This window comes from Taurulus bubalis, assembly GCF_910589615.1.
Source record: "Taurulus bubalis genome assembly, chromosome: 12".
Lineage (NCBI taxonomy): Eukaryota > Metazoa > Chordata > Actinopteri > Perciformes > Cottidae > Taurulus > Taurulus bubalis.
The window spans coordinates 14,221,578-14,238,169 of NC_136600.1; the positions used below are offsets into that span (position 1 = coordinate 14,221,578).

Genomic DNA, 16,592 nt, shown 5'->3' on the forward strand with positions numbered 1-16,592 from the left:
GGAAGATGTCCATCAACCCCTCGTCGTCCAGCAGCAACCCCGGTGAGCTGACCCCCATTTGTTTACAGCTAATGCTAACTGTTGCTAGCTGCTTCACAGCATGTTTCTTAAAAATACATTCATAGGTTAACTTTCGTTAGTTTAAGCTAGTCGCTGACAATAATTGTGCAAGTGTTTCAAAATCAAACACACTTATGTTAACTCAATTGTACTTTAGCTGCTACTGTAATGAGTTAGCGTGAGGCCATTTAAATGTGACACTAAAGTATTACACTTTTAGGGAAGGGTTTGTGTGAAGTTGAAGTTTCGGCTGCTGTTATTAATCTGTCATAGGATGTATTCTAAAGTGATGTTTGTTGAGCTATTGTTAAATGAGCTGTCTGTATTTCACAGATCGAGCCAAGGGTGCTGGGGGCAACAACATGAGGGACCGATCCACGATCAAGCGTCTGAATATGTACAGACAAAAGCAGAGATGGTAATTGATGATACCTATTTTCATTATTCTTATGGGCCGCTAAGTGCCAGAGAAATATGACAATAATGTATTCAAATATAATATTCACACTGACTGATCCTCTGCTCCCAGTAATGACCGTGGGAAAGTCATCAGACCTCTACAGTTCCAGTCGAAAGTGACTCCAGGGACTGTAGCCAGAGTGGAACCAAACATCAAATGGTTTAGTAAGTGCACTTCCTTACTTTTTGGATATGTTGTGTATATATATCATATTTTCTTTGCCTTTTTTTTTTTTAAAGAGGAAACACATACAATGCAGTGCTTTTGCATACTTGCTAGACATTAAACAAAAGCAACAACAACTTTGAGACTGTAGTAGTGTTTATAGACTAATCTGTTTCCGTTTAGTGATAAGCAAGAAAACACTGAACAAATAGGATATTTCCTGCTTAAATAATTTAAAGTTCCAGGCCACCTTTTTAAAAGCCTGACTATGTTGACAATATAAAAATGTATATATTTCAAGAGCATATTGTTAAATGCATCACTGCCAACACCTTTTGGTGACTTTAGGAAGATGCAATGTTCTTTATTTAGATCGTCATTGGCTTTCAGAGTGTGGTAGCATGTCATCCTAGGATCTACAAAAATACAATAACAAGACAAAATATTTAAATAAAGAACAATAAATGGCAAGAGGAAGAGTCGGATGATGGAATCAGGGCTTTCACTTTTCTTCACTTGAGTGGTATGCTCGTGTTACTGTCAGGGAGTTGCATTTCATGAAGTCATCATACCCCCATGGGGGTAACAATATTCATCTGTGGCATCAAATCAAAAAATAGATACTCATGTTTCTTATCATATGGTTTGGTGTCAATATGTGTCTATTCAGCCCAACTTAACTAGTTCTCTCCCATTTGTGTTCGTAGTAGAGATGCACCGATACGGATATCAGTCCGATGCTGACTCAAATAGTTGCATCGGGTCTCGCGATAATAGGTCTATCTGATATTGGATAACTTTGTTTTAATGAAATAGTTAAACTGCTAATGGTGACATTCGCCTCAATGTGATGGCACATGTTGAGAGACATCTCTTGATAATGTTATGTTAAATTAATGTGGACTTTTAATTAACACGTTTTAAATAACTCATCGCAGAGTATGATGGTAAATTGGGAAACTAATCAGATGAGGTATTGGGAATTCTGAACTACGTATTTTGTATTTTTTGCATTTCAGCAAATACCCGTGTGATCAAGCAGTCCTCCCTCCAGAAGTTCCAAGACGAGATGGGAGCGGTACAGAAGGATCCGTATCGTGTGGTGATGAGACCCAGCAAACTCCCCATGTCCCTCTTGCATGATAGAGTCAAAGCTCATGTGAGTATATAATGTAGAAGGCTCCTTTTACTGTAAAGAAATCATTATTTTAAATGTTTATTCCTTTGCTGTCTATATAATGGTCCATTTGTCCCAGGAAGACTCTCCAGGAGATTTGTGTTGTTTGTTGGAATTCACACCGTTTATACATTTTATTATGTGTATACTGTCATATAAAGCTATTGGCGTTTTTACCTGGCTTTTATTATTTAGTGCAGAAGATAATCCTGGTTTCCCTCAGTGGCTTGTTTTTTGGTGAGTTTATGAAGTGTGAGGAACTTTAATCTCATTCTGCGACCCTGAGTAGACTGGCACTGTGCTTGGCTTGGGAGAGTTGCACTCAGTCAGGCTTTAACTTATCCACCCCACAACCAACACGATTCTGAATGACATCCAGTTTTTTCTGTTTCAGTCTGTTTCAGTCTTTTTGTTTTTATATTCCCTCATGGAACTGAAGCTACTGAAGATACTGATTTGTTTCCTTGACCAGCAGTGTCTCAGATCAGTGAGGCAGGCTTAGTCAGAGCCTTATTTTTCCCCAATTAGTGAATCATCTACCAACGGGCTAATAGCCAATTCATGATCGTGATGATTTTTGATAAAACAATTTGTTGAACCCATTGCTCTTGAATCTGGATGTCAAACTGTTGACTGACCTGTTGAAAGATCTTATTCCAAAAAAGGCAGATGAGTTGAACCAGATTTTGTGGTTCGATAGGTGGAATGCATTTTCAAAGAACCGGAGAGCCCTGGGGAAGGTCTTGGGAGATAGTCAGGCAAACTGAATCCTTAAAGATCATTGTTTCTGACAACCCTGTAAACTGTTTGTCTCCCCATCTTTCATGGCAGTGTTGCAATAGAGGCATGACTCGTGATAAAAATCATTGGAACACCTAATTAGTCCTGGCACTGAAATAGCTGTTTCATTGGCATGGCTGTTGCATATTTGCTTGTTCTGTTTACTGTATGTATTTGTTCTGTGATTTTGTCTGAAACTTCTGGAATGACTGCATCACTTCAACGGTATCAACAATTGGTTGTAACAGACCCATATCCCATATTTTATGTGTGTGTGTGTATATGTGTGTATATATATGTGTGTGTATATATATCTATATCTCTCTCATACCTGCAAACTTGTCACCTTTCGTTTTGAAATGAAAATGTCATCCACGTAAATTGTGTGGCCAATCAGCGTTAAGATGTCTACAGCAGCTTAATTTCCTTCCCACCAGTTTTTTTTAATAGCAAGCTATTCAGCTTGCTATCACGTTAGCTAACGTTGTTGGGAGAGACAGCGAGTGAGATTACTGGCAGCGGCGAGTCCGTGGCAGCGTGTGGCGTCAGCCAGGTGCAGGAGAGCGCCGACTCAGCGGCACTGGCGGTTCTACCTACCGACACCTAACTACATCTAAGGAAAGGACCAGTGGAGATTTTATCCAACTTTTATTTTAATTTAAAAACAAGTGGCCGAAATGAGTTTCCTCCGTAAGGTGGCCGGGCTACTGTTTATATTTAAGGGTTTAAGATCTACGTGTAGGAAAAGTGGTGTAACAGTATGACATAATATGGTCAAATAAAAACCCCAAGTGTGTGTGTGTGTGTGTGTGTGTGTGTGTGTGTGTGTGTGTGTGTGTGTGTGTGTGTGTGTGTGTGTGTGTGTGTGTGTGTATATATATATTTAGGCGGAAGGTGCATACATTAGACGAGACAAGCAACCATCGACAGCCAACGACAGCAACAGTGCAATGATATTTAAATCAATTATAAGATAAAGATAAAGTGCTCAGACAAACAGATAACGTTAATGTAAGTGTATGTTAAAGTGACGTGTGTTTAGGTTAAAGTTAAGTGTATGTTAAGTGGGTTTGCAGGTATGATGTATGTATGTATAGAGCTGTACGTCTAATCTTATAGAGCTGTAAGTATAATCTTGTTCTTTGTTTCTACACCTGCAGAACTCCAAGGTGCACATTCTAGACACAGAAGGTTTTGAGACCACATTTGGCCCCAAGGCTCAGAGGAAGAGGCCCAGTCTCGTGGTGGAGGATATGAAGGACCTCGTAGAAAAGGCGGAGGCCTCAGTCCTGACCTACAGTGCAGACAAGGACAAAGACCTGGTGATTGAGGACACAGGGGTCCGGTAAGACCCTCTGAATATATTATAATCAAGCCACTACTGACAAGCATGATTTGTTAAAGAAATGCTTTTTATTATGTTTTTGGTATGTCAGTCCATTCCCTTCTCGTGAATGCGATATCTCAGGAATGCCTTTGGCGGATTTCTTCTGATTTGGCGAAAACGTCCACTTGGACTCGAGGATTAACTGATTAGAATTTAGAGGTCAAAGGTTAAGGTCACTGTGATCCCACAAAACATATTTTTGACTACAATTCAATAATTGCTAATTAATTGCTAACTATGACCATTTTACACACTAATCCTAGTTGTATTCTCATTTTTGCAACAGAGCTGAAGTACGTGAGGAAATCTTCAAAAAGGGTCAGTCCAAGAGGATCTGGGGAGAACTTTACAAGGTATCACTTACATTCTTCTCTCAGCATTGTGCTAATGTCGAGTTGTACACGTGACGTGTTACGGGGTCATTTTGCGTTCTTAACTGTTTTCTTGTAATAGGTGATTGACTCATCTGATGTCATCATCCAAGTGCTTGATGCCCGTGATCCCATTGGAACGCGCTCCAAGAGCATTGAGAATTATATGAAGAAAGAGAAATCCTGGAAACATCTGATCTTTGTTCTCAACAAGTGTGACCTCATCCCCTCCTGGGTCACGGTAAGAAAACATACAACACGTTCATCTTTAGTTTCCATTTTATTTAGAGTGAATGTCTTTTTCTTTTTCATTGTATGATGGAAAAAAATGTCTCGTTGTCTCCACTTAATTTTGAACCAGAAACGTTGGGTAGCTGTTTTATCCCAGGAGTATCCCACTCTGGCTTTCCATGCTAGTCTGACCAACTCGTTCGGGAAGGGCGCCCTCATCCAGCTGCTCAGGCAGTTTGGCAAGGTAAGCACATGCCTGAACTTCAACAAATCTTTGTTATTGCTATTGGAGCGGTAAAGGGTTTTCTGCTTGAATCAGATACCATCACTTTTTGCCTTTTATGTCGCTCAAATTATTGTCCACTCAGTGGAATCTTTTTATCTGCAACAAAACTGTTTATTTGCTTTTGGCCTTGGATGTTCAATTTGCACGCCTTGTGATTAATGAGTGTACTTTTTATTTTATTTGCCCAATCCAAAAGTGTGTTTATATAGTGTATTGATTGGAATCGTTCATAATAATTAATCTCTTATTAGTCCCACAGTCATTATTGACATGCTATATTTATAAAAGGTAATTAGTTCAATTCAGTTTATTTTATATAGCCCAACATCACAAATACAAGTTTGCCTCGGAGGGCTTTACAATCTGTACACATAACATCCCTGTCCTCACATCGGATCAGGAAAAACTCCCCCAAATAAAGATAGTAAAAACCCTTTCACAGGGGAAAAAAGGAAAGAAACCTGAGGGAGAGCAACAGAGGAGGATCCCTCTCCCCGGATGGACAGAAGCAATAGATGTCATGTGTCCAGAATGAATAACGTAACGGAGTTACAGCACATTCAATGAATATGACAGAAATGATTCATATAATGAGTAGTAGGCATGGTCCACGATCCAGATAACCACGATCCATGAAGCAGAAGGAGGTAGAGGAGGGGGTGGGTGGGAGTTCTTAATACTGTATAAATATTGCAATATATAAAGGCAATAAGAGCTCCACAGTAAAGGACTTATATATTGAGTGTTTTTTTTCTCTTTCTGTATAATCATAAACAAGGATATAGAGTTGAGCGTATGATCAATATACAAGATACTGTTGAGTTAAGACTTGGGTAGATATCAATTTATATCTACTGCTGTCTAAGGCCATTGTGGGCTTTGCTGAGATTCGATATACAGGATGGCAGAATCACAAACATAGTTAGGATTTACTGCATGTATCAATGTGTTAAGTACTGTGAATTGTTCAAATTAATTCAATGTAGTAGTTATTAGACATTCCTTTTAATATTTTTCTATAAATAGTTCTTGAATCAAATTTCCAAAACCTGTACTACATTATGACATATATCGCTAAGCCGACATAAAATGAGCTCTCTTCTAAAAGTAGACCTGAACATGTACTGTGACGTAGTGACTGTGGTATGTTCTGGTTAAATTGAATATTGTTATTTAAAGAGGCTGTTATGAGAAAATCACAAAAAACGTCCAAGATTTTTTTCCTTGTAAAAGCTTTCTCTGGACTGCGTTCACCAAAAATTCTGGAGATAACGAGATGAAAAACCTTTTCCAAAAACAGTCCTGATAGTTTACCTCCTGGGACAGAAATAAAAGTTAGCTTTACCTCTCGTTTTCAAAGGTTGCGTGATTTTCTTGTTTACATAAGAAATTCTTTTTCCGATATCTTTTGGTATGTGTTTTGAACAAACTACATTGTGGCTCTGGAGTGATGACAAGTTCACTTGGTTCATTGCTCATGGCAACAGAGCCCCATCTTAAATTACCTCCACGAACACTGAGGGACTGTTGTTGTTGAGGAAACACCACATTCTGACATCATTTTTTGCCTCCCACAGCTCCACACAGACAAGAAACAGATCAGTGTGGGTTTCATTGGCTACCCTAATGTGGGAAAGAGCTCGGTCATCAACACACTGCGGTCGAAGAAGGTTTGCAATGTGGCACCCCTCGCCGGAGAAACAAAGGTAAGTTTCAAGTCGCCTCTCAGCCATGCATAATACATGTGAACATGTGATTTGAAGTATGGCAACACTGAAAGCGTGTTTAGTAAGCACTGCACTGGAGTGTACAGGAAACTGTTTTGAAATCCTTTTTTGTTTTTAAGGAAAATTATTAATCTGAATTCTAAAGCTTAATGCTGAGTGTTCAAATGAGTGCTTCTTGTTGAAAATCTCTGAACCTTTCCTGCCAAAGAGAGGAAAAAAACGCTATATTGACAATGTAAAAGCCTAGCCCAGTATTATACACTAATAATAAAAAAGGGATCAGAGCAAAGAAGGGAATGGTATTTTTGTGTATACAGTGAAAAGGAAAGAGGAGCTTTGATTCAGTGGGAAGGTGATGTGGAGGTGAAAAGATGCATGTTCCTCTTTTTAACTTGGTAACTGTTGATAGCTGCAACAACAGAAGTAGTGGGCTCAGAGTTCTTAACTATATAGCTGAAAATCTACGGAGAGACTGGGCCAAGAGAAAGAACAACACCCATTTTCATCCTTAATTTCCTATGTCTGGGGCTGCTTATCCTCTATGGAAATGAACACGGGTCTGAAAACCCCAATGTCCACAGCCGGGTCAAGGGGAAAGAAGAGAGAAGTGGAGATTTTCTCTTGCACACCCAGCCAGTGAATCTGATGGGCCTGCTGCCAACCCTCCTTTATTTCTCACTTTGTCTTTCTTTCTCACCACATACTGGCTGCACTGCCATGACCCTCGTTCTTACTTTTGTTCAAATGGATGTGCGCTTATGTTTGCCGTGTTCGGAAAGGGCCTATTGCTCGGCTCTTGCTATTGCTGCTCAGTGTTGTTGGGTGGCATGTTCGTTCTTTCGTGTGTGGCCGTTCAACGCGTACTCCTTCGGAGCACGCCGATTGCTTGGCTTCCGGTACCGGATGTGCTGGAGGGACTAAAGAAGAGTTTGGTTGGCGTGTTAGTAAGTCCGGTGTCCAGCAGCGAAAGCAAACTGCAGCCAACATCCACAGCCGACAACATGCTCAAGTCTGCACAGCTTTAGAGCTCCTACACAGAGCACTGTTGGCTAATGTAGTCATGGTTTAATAATATTAAATGCATTGTGTGTTCAAATCCATCACATTTTGACAAAGCAATCCATGGCGTCCGCAGCAAAACACCAACCAAGTGTGAAGTAGGTCGGATAACCGGTTCTCGAGATATGCGAAGAACAGACAGACAGACAGACAGGCACTACAAAGCAAGGAATCTCGTCCTGTCTGTCTAAGATGTGAAAAGTTAGTAGCATATGGAGAAAAGAAAGGAAGCCATTGTCATAGTTCTTGGTCAGATTCAAAACAGTCTTTGTTTTGCTCTGCCAAAAGATCGTTTTGAAGAAAGTTTGCCAAGATCTTAACATCTCCTGTGAACCTGAAATGATTGCATCATTCAGACAACATTAATCTCCTTTCTTTTTTAGGTGTGGCAGTACATCACTTTGATGAGGCGCATCTTCCTCATTGACTGTCCGGGTGTTGTCTACCCTTCAGAAGACAGTGAATCTGATATTGTCCTGAAAGGAGTGGTAAGTCTATATATTCTTTTCCTGTACTTAGGTTCTATGATATGCACATACTTCTGCTACAACCCAATGCAATGGAGGTGAATCACTTGTGCTCCTCGTAGCACAGAAAAACAGTAGCAGCTGAAAGACACACTGTCCCAGAACCTGTTAATGTGGGATATTTGACAGCTCTAGTACCTGGAACGTGATGAACAAAGAAAGTGGATTCCTTTGGCTAATACCCGGCTGTTAAAAAAATGCCATAATCAGCGCCGGTTCTGATCCTCCAGATACGGTTTTCAGATCCTAGGTTTAACATTTAGGCCACGTAGACACTGCAACTAAAAGGTTGCAGATCCATATCTTGAACTGCACGCCTTTTTTCTTCCCTTTCCTCACAAAGGTTCAAGTGGAGAAGATCAAGAACCCAGAGGAGCACATTGGGGCAGTACTGGAGCGGGCCAAGCCAGAATACATTCAGAAGACCTACCGCATCCCCAGTTGGACCTCTGCTGAAGACTTCCTTGAGAAGATGGCGTTTCGAACTGGAAAACTCATGAAGGTCTGAATGGAAAACTCATGAAGGTCAAGTGTATGTGAACCACCAGTGTTAATCCTTAACTTGAACAATGTATTCTTGGCATCCTACAGGGTGGTGAGCCAGATATCACTGCAGTCTCCAAAATGGTGTTGAATGATTGGCAGAGGGGACGTATCCCCTTCTTTGTGAAGCCACCTGGGCCTCAGGGGGAACAACCGGTAAGAGTTTATTCTGTTTTATGGTGAATAACTTTTTATCTGCACCAACCTGGGCCCTGTGTTGTCAACCTATGTTTTTTTTGTCTGTAATTTTTTGTTTTGTTTTTCTAGGACAAGGCAGAATTGCCAGTTGAAGGAGCCTCAGAGGCAGTTGAGACTCTACAGGAGGAACAGGCAGACAATCCAGATGCTATCTCGGAGGAACATGAAAAGCTGCAGCAGAGAAAGAAGGAGCAGGTCACGAAGATTCTGTCTAACGTGCGACAGAACTTTGGCAAGATCAATGTGGCACCGGAGTTCAACGAGGAAGACTTGGTTAACGTCGAGATGCCTGACCTGGAGCTGTCTGACTTCTCTGACTCCGATGGCGAGGAAGGCAGTGAAGAAGAAGGGGAGGAGGGTGCCGAGGGAGACGGGGCAAATGTTGAACCGGCTGATGGAAAGACTGAGGACGCCGAGCCCGCAGCCTTTCAGACTGGCAAAGCAAACAGCAAGAGTTCCCGGGAGGTGATTCGTGAGCTGGATGAGAAGATCTCCAAGTACAAGCATTTCCTGGACCGGGCCAAATCCAAACGCTTCTCTGCAATTCGGTCAGTCTGCTCCCCACCAAACCTCACTGAGATATTTTCTTTGTTTTGCCCTAATTTCTTTTATCCAGTAAAGTTGTCATGCACAGAGATGCCACGCATTTTAGTTGGTCCATGCTAACCATCCTTTAAATCCTTCATTAGTTTTAATCTCAGATCAGTGGCCTGTTTCCATAACTTTTCAATGTCTTTGTGTTCGTTAATCTCTCGTTGAATTTCAGCTTCAAATCAAGAGCTAGCTGAATAGATAATCACTGTTCATTACAACAGTATCCCAACCATTTGCTTTGTCGGGAATTTATTTACTTTTGTATTTCTTTGGACAGGATACCTAAGGCACTGTCTGACAAAGCATTCACGGACATCAAGACTAAACAAGCGGCGACGACTGCAGAAAAGGAAGCTCAGCAGAAAGGTAGTCGATCAACATGTTTGTCATGACTTTGTATGGTGCTGAAGGTATAAAAAATTTTTTGGAAGATGTAGCAGACCTGGTTAGGGTTCCAACAAAATGTTCACAGTTCCTCAGAAACAAAATAAAAAGCACACAAGCATGCCATCTTACTGGGATGATGATGATGATGATGATGATGATGATGATGATGATGTATTTTCCCAAGTTCAACACGTTTGGTACGGTATTTGCCTGTAGCCTCACAAATTGGGTTGATCAAGTTGACATTTGAGATCCAGCCAGGCACTGAATCACATTTGTCAATCTTTGTTTGGATTCAGATGCAACTCAGAAGAGCAATAAGAGGAAAGCTGGGGAGGACGAGGAGTCCAACCAATCACAAAGGCTGACATCGAAACAGGTATGCAGTGTTTGTCCTCTCTAACATCAAACAGATCTCTCTGTGTCGACACGTTTGGCGAACTTCTGTTCCTCTTATAAAGTACTGCGGTGTAGACCTGCTCTATATTAAAAGTATCATCAAATAACCTCTTGTGGGATTTGGCAGGGGATGGATATATATATATATATTAATTATTACAGGAATATATACACACATTCCTGTATGTCAAGTCAACTGAAAAGCTCATGTTTTTCCTCTGTTCTCTTTATCCATCTCGACAGAGAAGAGCAATGGACCGTGCGACGAAGGTGAAGAAAGTTGGTGCACGCTATTACGAAACACACAATGTCAAGAACAAGAACAAGAACAGAAAGATCCCAGTATCAGCCACAGCAGGCCAAAAGGCCAAAAGATCAAAGCACTAGACTGGAGTCGTAAAATGTGGAATACATCTTTATTTAAACTAGTCAAAAAAGTCACACTTGTATTGATAGTCAGCATTCCATCTTCTATCAACTCTACACTAAGTGTGAAATGGTCTTTATCAAGTGGCCACTTGATGCCTTATCTTGACCGTGACTATCCCTTTGGGAAAATGAAATGTTTATCTTGCCTTTTTTAGCTTTCTTTTCCCCTTCAACCCGGGACTGTTTTTGAATGACATTTCATTCATCATTTGCAGGTGTAATGCACTCTTGATTTTTAAGAGTAAGGTACAGTTTTTGTGAACTGTACTTGTCATGCTATAATAAAATACTTGTTAATTACAATCGGTTCAGTTTATATCTATTCATAAAAGACAAGGAATAAATCTAACATCCTGTACTGGGAAATGGAAACCCAGTTCTTGTTTGGCGAAGTTACTTCTTTGCTGAAATGATCATTTCCAGTTGGTCCTGAACAGGAAGACAAATATATCAATCTTAAGACGACATAGGTTGGATCTAAATCTAAAATGTATATTTTTTTCTTTGGTTTATTAAAAAGGAACATCACCTTGAGCTGCTGGTTGACTTTCTTCAGGAACTCAATCTCTTTAGTGGTCATCTTTTCCTCCACCTGTCGCTTTTCGTTTGCTCTCTCTTTCATAGCTTCATTGTTAGCTTTCTCTGTGATCAGTTGCTGCTTCAGGTCTTCATTCATCTTTTTCAGATCAGAAAGCTAGTCATGAAAAATGACGAACTTGTAAGTAAATTATGCAGAGAGCACTTCCACCGTCCTTATTTTACACTCAAGGGGGAAATGGTGCTCTCTGCTGGATACCTTACTGAAAAACAGTTATTCACTATATTCCTATGCTTTGGATGAGGTAAACAAGTGTCGCAAACCTGTTGTAATTCATAATAAATTACTAAATGTCCTTACTTCTTCCTCCATGTCAATCTTGCCCTGCTCAGCCTGCAGTGCTTTCCTTATTCCAAAAGCAATGCTGCTCTCATACAGTGCCTGGTAGACGACAATAGTCATTTGAATCTCATCTCTGACCCTCAGCAACAACACTCCCCTCTCAGCGCAGTTGATGGTCACCTGTCTGATCAGCTCATCTGCAGTAGAAATAGAAAATGAGGAGAATAGGACAATTAAGCTAATGTTGATGTGGGTGAAAATTGGGCTTTCATTGGAATACAGGAACATGGCTCCATCAGGAAAAAAAACTAATAAAGATATCAATCCAGCCATATTGATCCCAAAACAAACTATAATAAGTGTCCTTTAGCCCTGTATGTATCGTCTGTCTATAAATCAGAGTATTGATCAGTCATTGTAACCACAGTGATCGCCAGCATCTTTGGATCCTCCTTACCAAAGCACTGGGAGTATAACTCCCTGCGGACGGGACAGATTCCTGTTTCTCTGGCCTGCCTTTGCTGCAGCTTTTTGTCCAGCAGTTCCTCGAGGTGAATAACGTCTGGTCTAGTACACGGTACACTAGACACTTGCTGCACCCACATCTGTGTTCCCTCCATCCATTCCCTGCAATTGCAGACGTTGAGAGTGTGTGTGGTTACTGGTTTGTACTTTTTGAACAATATATTGTTGATGGTCTGGGCTCTACCTAGGTGGAAGGAGGAAGTTCAGGATGTCCTGATTTTCCTGCATGGCGGCATCTGCAGTTGCTGATTTTGGCTTAGGAGGGGGTGGAACAGGGTTGGAGTTTGCAGGCTGCTGAGGGCTCACTTTCAAAGGCCGGGCCTGTAGGGAAAAGTAGTTTATTTAACACAGTGTATATATTCCATTTCCTTAGCGTCACTGGTGCTAATACCATATATATATATATATATATATATATATATATATATATATATATATATATATATATATATATATATATATATATATATATATATATATATATATATATATATATTTGTTTTTTAAATGGCTGATACCTTTTAAATACACTGCCCTGTACAGCCAGCTGTCAGTATATATTGTTCCACCCTTTTTCCCCAGAGTTTACCGACTTCACTGACACTAAATCACTTTTAGTAATATGAATATAATCAAGCTTGTTCCTGTAAAACACATTTTGAAGGTTTTGTATATGAACGTTACTTATATCTAAATGAATACACATAAATGATTCGCATTACATCTTTAAGCTTTTTAAGTACATACTTGTTTGTCTAACTGTCCATCTGTTTGTAAACAGTTTGTAAATGTATTTTATTGTGTATTGCTGTCCTATGTTCCTCCTCCCTTTTCTGCCACAACTCCCTCAAGGCAACGGTAACGTAAAACGTGAATGACTCTTTCTTTAGTTACTTTATAAACTCACCTTTGATGTCTTCCGGTCTGTGCTTTTGCTGACCGAAATTGGATTGTCGTATCTCAGGAGAGACTCGGTTGGTGTCGCCATTGTCGGGTCCATGTTGGAATAGTAAGTAGTATTTGGGCTTCAGTTACACAAATATCGATGGACGTTAATGATCAAAAGTTTGAGTTGTCATGGTAACAGCGTATTGGTGTACCATTTCTGTTCGTCCGGGTGGAGTCGGCGGTTTGTTTCAGAAATGCACCGTTCATTTTGGTGACTTGTTATAAATAATATATAATAATCAACACGACAAACGAAGACAGCTGAAGCGTTACTGGGTTTGCATTTTCCCATTTTACGTCTAAAATGTGCCCTGGGCAGGTTTAATGGAAAATAATATTATTTTTTAAAATACCCGCTTCATTTAAAACCCCGTAAGTGAGAGACTCGTTCATACGGAACCAAAGTGAAAAGTTGGTTGTGTCTGTGGGGACAGAAATTCTCGGCGTACCCCCGGAAGCGGATATCTGTAATTTGAGCACAACAGTCGAAGTTTTGTAATCGCGAGTTAGCTTTTGTTTAGAAACGCGCTTTTGGTTGGGCGATGTGTGTTTAGCGAAATACCGGTTGGATTGGGAGACATATTAGAATGACTAAAGAAAAGCGACACAAGAGAAGGGAGTCACCGGAGCGTGAGCCCAACGTGAAGATAAAGCAGGAGCAAGAGAGCCCCGTTAGGCCACAGACATCACGCCGCTCGAGGTCGAGATCCAGCGGCAACTCGAGTCCACAGAGAAGAAGAGCGAGCAGGTATGTTGGACCAATAGTCACCACGTGCTTTTAGTTTTGCTGTGTTTTTGTTTTACTTTGACGGACAAAACAAACGCTTTCTCAGCCATTTGTTTTAATTGTCTGCTAACAGCCTTTTAATAAATGCTCAGCGTACAAACCTATATGAACACGTCTAACCGTCTTTTGTGTTCTTCGTGTAGGTCACCCCCCAGGACAAGGGATCGTTCACCTGGGAGGAGAGAGACCTCTCCTGTCCGACGAGGCAGCAGATCGCCCAGAAACAGAAGAAGTCGCTCTCCCACAAATCGCGGTGCTGATGTCAAGATAAAGCGGGTGATTAGGTTCTAAACTAAGAAAACAAATATGCTTTACAGTTTTAATAGAGATTGTCATTTGTACCTCACTCTGCTGCTGGACTGACATAAGGTTAGGTTGTGAGTATGTCACCTGTGGTCTACGGTTCATTGGTATACAGCCTTTTTGAAACGGGTATTACAATGGCTACTGGCATCTAATGCCAACCAGTTGCATGTTCTGCATAACAAAATTAAAAAAAACGGTACCAAAACGTGCACATTCAGAGCTTTAGACAAAAGGAATACACACAAAATATAGTTCAACAATTGAATTGTTCTTTCAAATATTTGGCTAGCACATGACAAACTGCCTACAAGCGGTAATTGCGTGTAATGGTCTCATAATTACCCGTCTTAAATGGTGTATGTCAATGTGATGTTTTTAGCTGCTATTGTAACTACAGTAACTCACCATTTATAAGGGGCATATGCCAGTTTAACAACATAACCGTCAGTGTTATATGCCAGAAACGGTGATCACATAGCAATGGTCACTCCAACTGAATGTAATACAATATATGGTAATGACTGTAAACCACTGTAACTGCAAGCGTGTCCTGGACTAATGATCGTCGTCTTATCAAAACTCTCCCAGGAACGGGAGGAGCATCGGGCTAACGCTGATGAGCGGCGGAGAAGAAGCGATCAGCCAGAGGAACGGCGCAGCAGGTGGGAAACAGACAGGCCGCGGGAGAGAGAGAGCGGCGGAGATCGACAGAGAGAGCGAGGCGCACTCGCCTCTCAGCAAGCTGAAAGACAGCAGCACGATGAGCGGCGCAGAGAAAACCGCCAGAGGCGCGATGAAACTCAAGAACAGGATATGGGCGAGTCCGAAGGAGGGAGTGAACCACCTGTTGAGAAAGAGAAGCCCAACTTTGGACTGTCGGGGGCTCTAACCGAAGATACCAACACATTCCGGGGGGTGGTGATCAAGTACAACGAGCCACCTGAGGCTCGCATTCCGAAGCGCAGATGGCGGCTGTACCCGTTCAAGAATGACGAGCCCCTTCCAGTCATGTACATTCACAGACAGAGTGCCTATTTGTTGGGTCGTCAGCGCAAAATTGCTGATATCCCCATTGACCACCCATCCTGCTCCAAGCAACATGCAGTATTCCAGTATCGGTAAGAATAACAATTCTCAGCTGCGGCATTTTACTTTGCTGTGCCTTAACTTCAATTAATATAATAATAATATATTAAGATCAATTCCACTCCATGTTGCATTACACTTTGATGAATCAGTAACAATTTCTGTCTCTCTGTCTGTCTGTAGGTTGATGGCGTTTACTCGTGAAGACGGCACCGGTGGCCGCAGGGTAAGGCCTTACATCATTGACCTGGGTTCCGGCAACGGCACCTACCTGAACAATCAGCGCATCGAAGCCCAGCGCTATTACGAGCTCAAAGAAAAAGATGTGATCAAGTTTGGCTTTAGCAGCCGCGAGTACGTCCTCCTGCATGAGTTTTCCGATACAAGCGAGGTGGACGTCAAGGGGGAAGAGGACGACGACGAGGGTCTCGATGCGTGAATTGCTTCCACGGCGTTTCCCAAAGTTCCTTCAGATTTTACAATATCATAATCAATGTTGAACAAATAGCGGTTTCGGTGGGGGATTGGACACTTAATGGAACTGGTAACTGTGGGACTTCATTACAATGTCGGAACAAGGCTGGTTTGTATATTATGTAATTACTGAACTATTGCTTAAACCTGCCACAACTGTCTCAAAGAAGACTTCCTATTCTCAGGTTGATTGTCTAATGTCTGTGTGACGCATGACTGATCTCACATCTGACAGTGCTCACAATACAAAGTGCTCGGTGCCAGATATCGATATCTTGCTAAATACAATAGTTAATTATATATTTTTGGATCACAGCACTCAGTACAACGTTTAGCAGAAGACTACTCTCTTGTCTATGTCCCAACTGTATATGTCAATGTACGATACGTGGAATGTGAATCGCATATTGTCAAAGTAAAACATTACAGACATACAACTTGTAATGATATTGCCTTTTTCTTTTTTTGCTTTTGTAGTGCAGGAAAAAAAATAGTTAATGCTCTTATGTATTTCCTTGCGCCAATGCTGTGTGTATCCACAGACTTCCCCTTTTTATTTTAGTCTGTTTGGGAGCCGACAGCATTCAGTCAATTTTCATTCATGTACTGTAAATAAAGACAGTAAAAATGTGGATTGGACTTAAGAGTTTTAAATGTAAACGCCTCATCAGAGCTTTGTACAAGTGTTTTTTTTATTTTTCTATTACAGATGAATAAACATTAAGATTAAGCATTTGTGTATTGAATGTATTTATTTACTGGACACGTGTTCATACATCTTTGCTGCTACTATCTACTTTTTGTTT

The 16,592-nt window shown here is 41.0% G+C and overlaps 3 protein-coding genes across 3 annotated transcripts; 2 read left to right on the forward strand and 1 right to left on the reverse strand.

The window, feature by feature from the left end:
• The first annotated feature begins 441 nt into the window (after positions 1–441).
• gnl2 (G protein nucleolar 2) lies at positions 442–10,747 on the forward strand. Its single transcript, XM_079227918.1, has 15 exons — positions 442–478; positions 590–684; positions 1,705–1,844; positions 3,803–3,987; positions 4,316–4,382; positions 4,483–4,641; positions 4,762–4,875; positions 6,495–6,623; positions 8,087–8,191; positions 8,574–8,732; positions 8,822–8,929; positions 9,041–9,519; positions 9,843–9,931; positions 10,252–10,331; positions 10,595–10,747. The coding sequence occupies exons 1-15, from the start codon at positions 456–458 to the stop codon at positions 10,736–10,738; spliced, it is 2,076 nt and encodes a 691-aa protein (XP_079084044.1). The 5' UTR covers positions 442–455; the 3' UTR covers positions 10,739–10,747.
• A 352-nt stretch (positions 10,748–11,099) lies between these two features.
• Positions 11,100–13,173, reverse strand: dnali1 (dynein, axonemal, light intermediate chain 1; the record flags this gene model as incomplete). Its single annotated transcript, XM_079227919.1, has 6 exons — positions 11,100–11,209; positions 11,310–11,474; positions 11,679–11,857; positions 12,118–12,287; positions 12,370–12,506; positions 13,093–13,173. 6 exons carry the CDS (start codon positions 13,171–13,173, stop codon positions 11,174–11,176), a joined length of 768 nt encoding a protein of 255 aa, XP_079084045.1. The 3' UTR covers positions 11,100–11,173.
• A 547-nt stretch (positions 13,174–13,720) lies between these two features.
• On the forward strand, positions 13,721–16,510 carry snip1 (Smad nuclear interacting protein; the record flags this gene model as incomplete). Its single annotated transcript, XM_079227025.1, has 4 exons — positions 13,721–13,881; positions 14,064–14,196; positions 14,815–15,344; positions 15,496–16,510. The coding sequence occupies 4 exons, from the start codon at positions 13,721–13,723 to the stop codon at positions 15,749–15,751; spliced, it is 1,080 nt and encodes a 359-aa protein (XP_079083151.1). The 3' UTR covers positions 15,752–16,510.
• Positions 16,511–16,592: the final 82 nt, after the last annotated feature.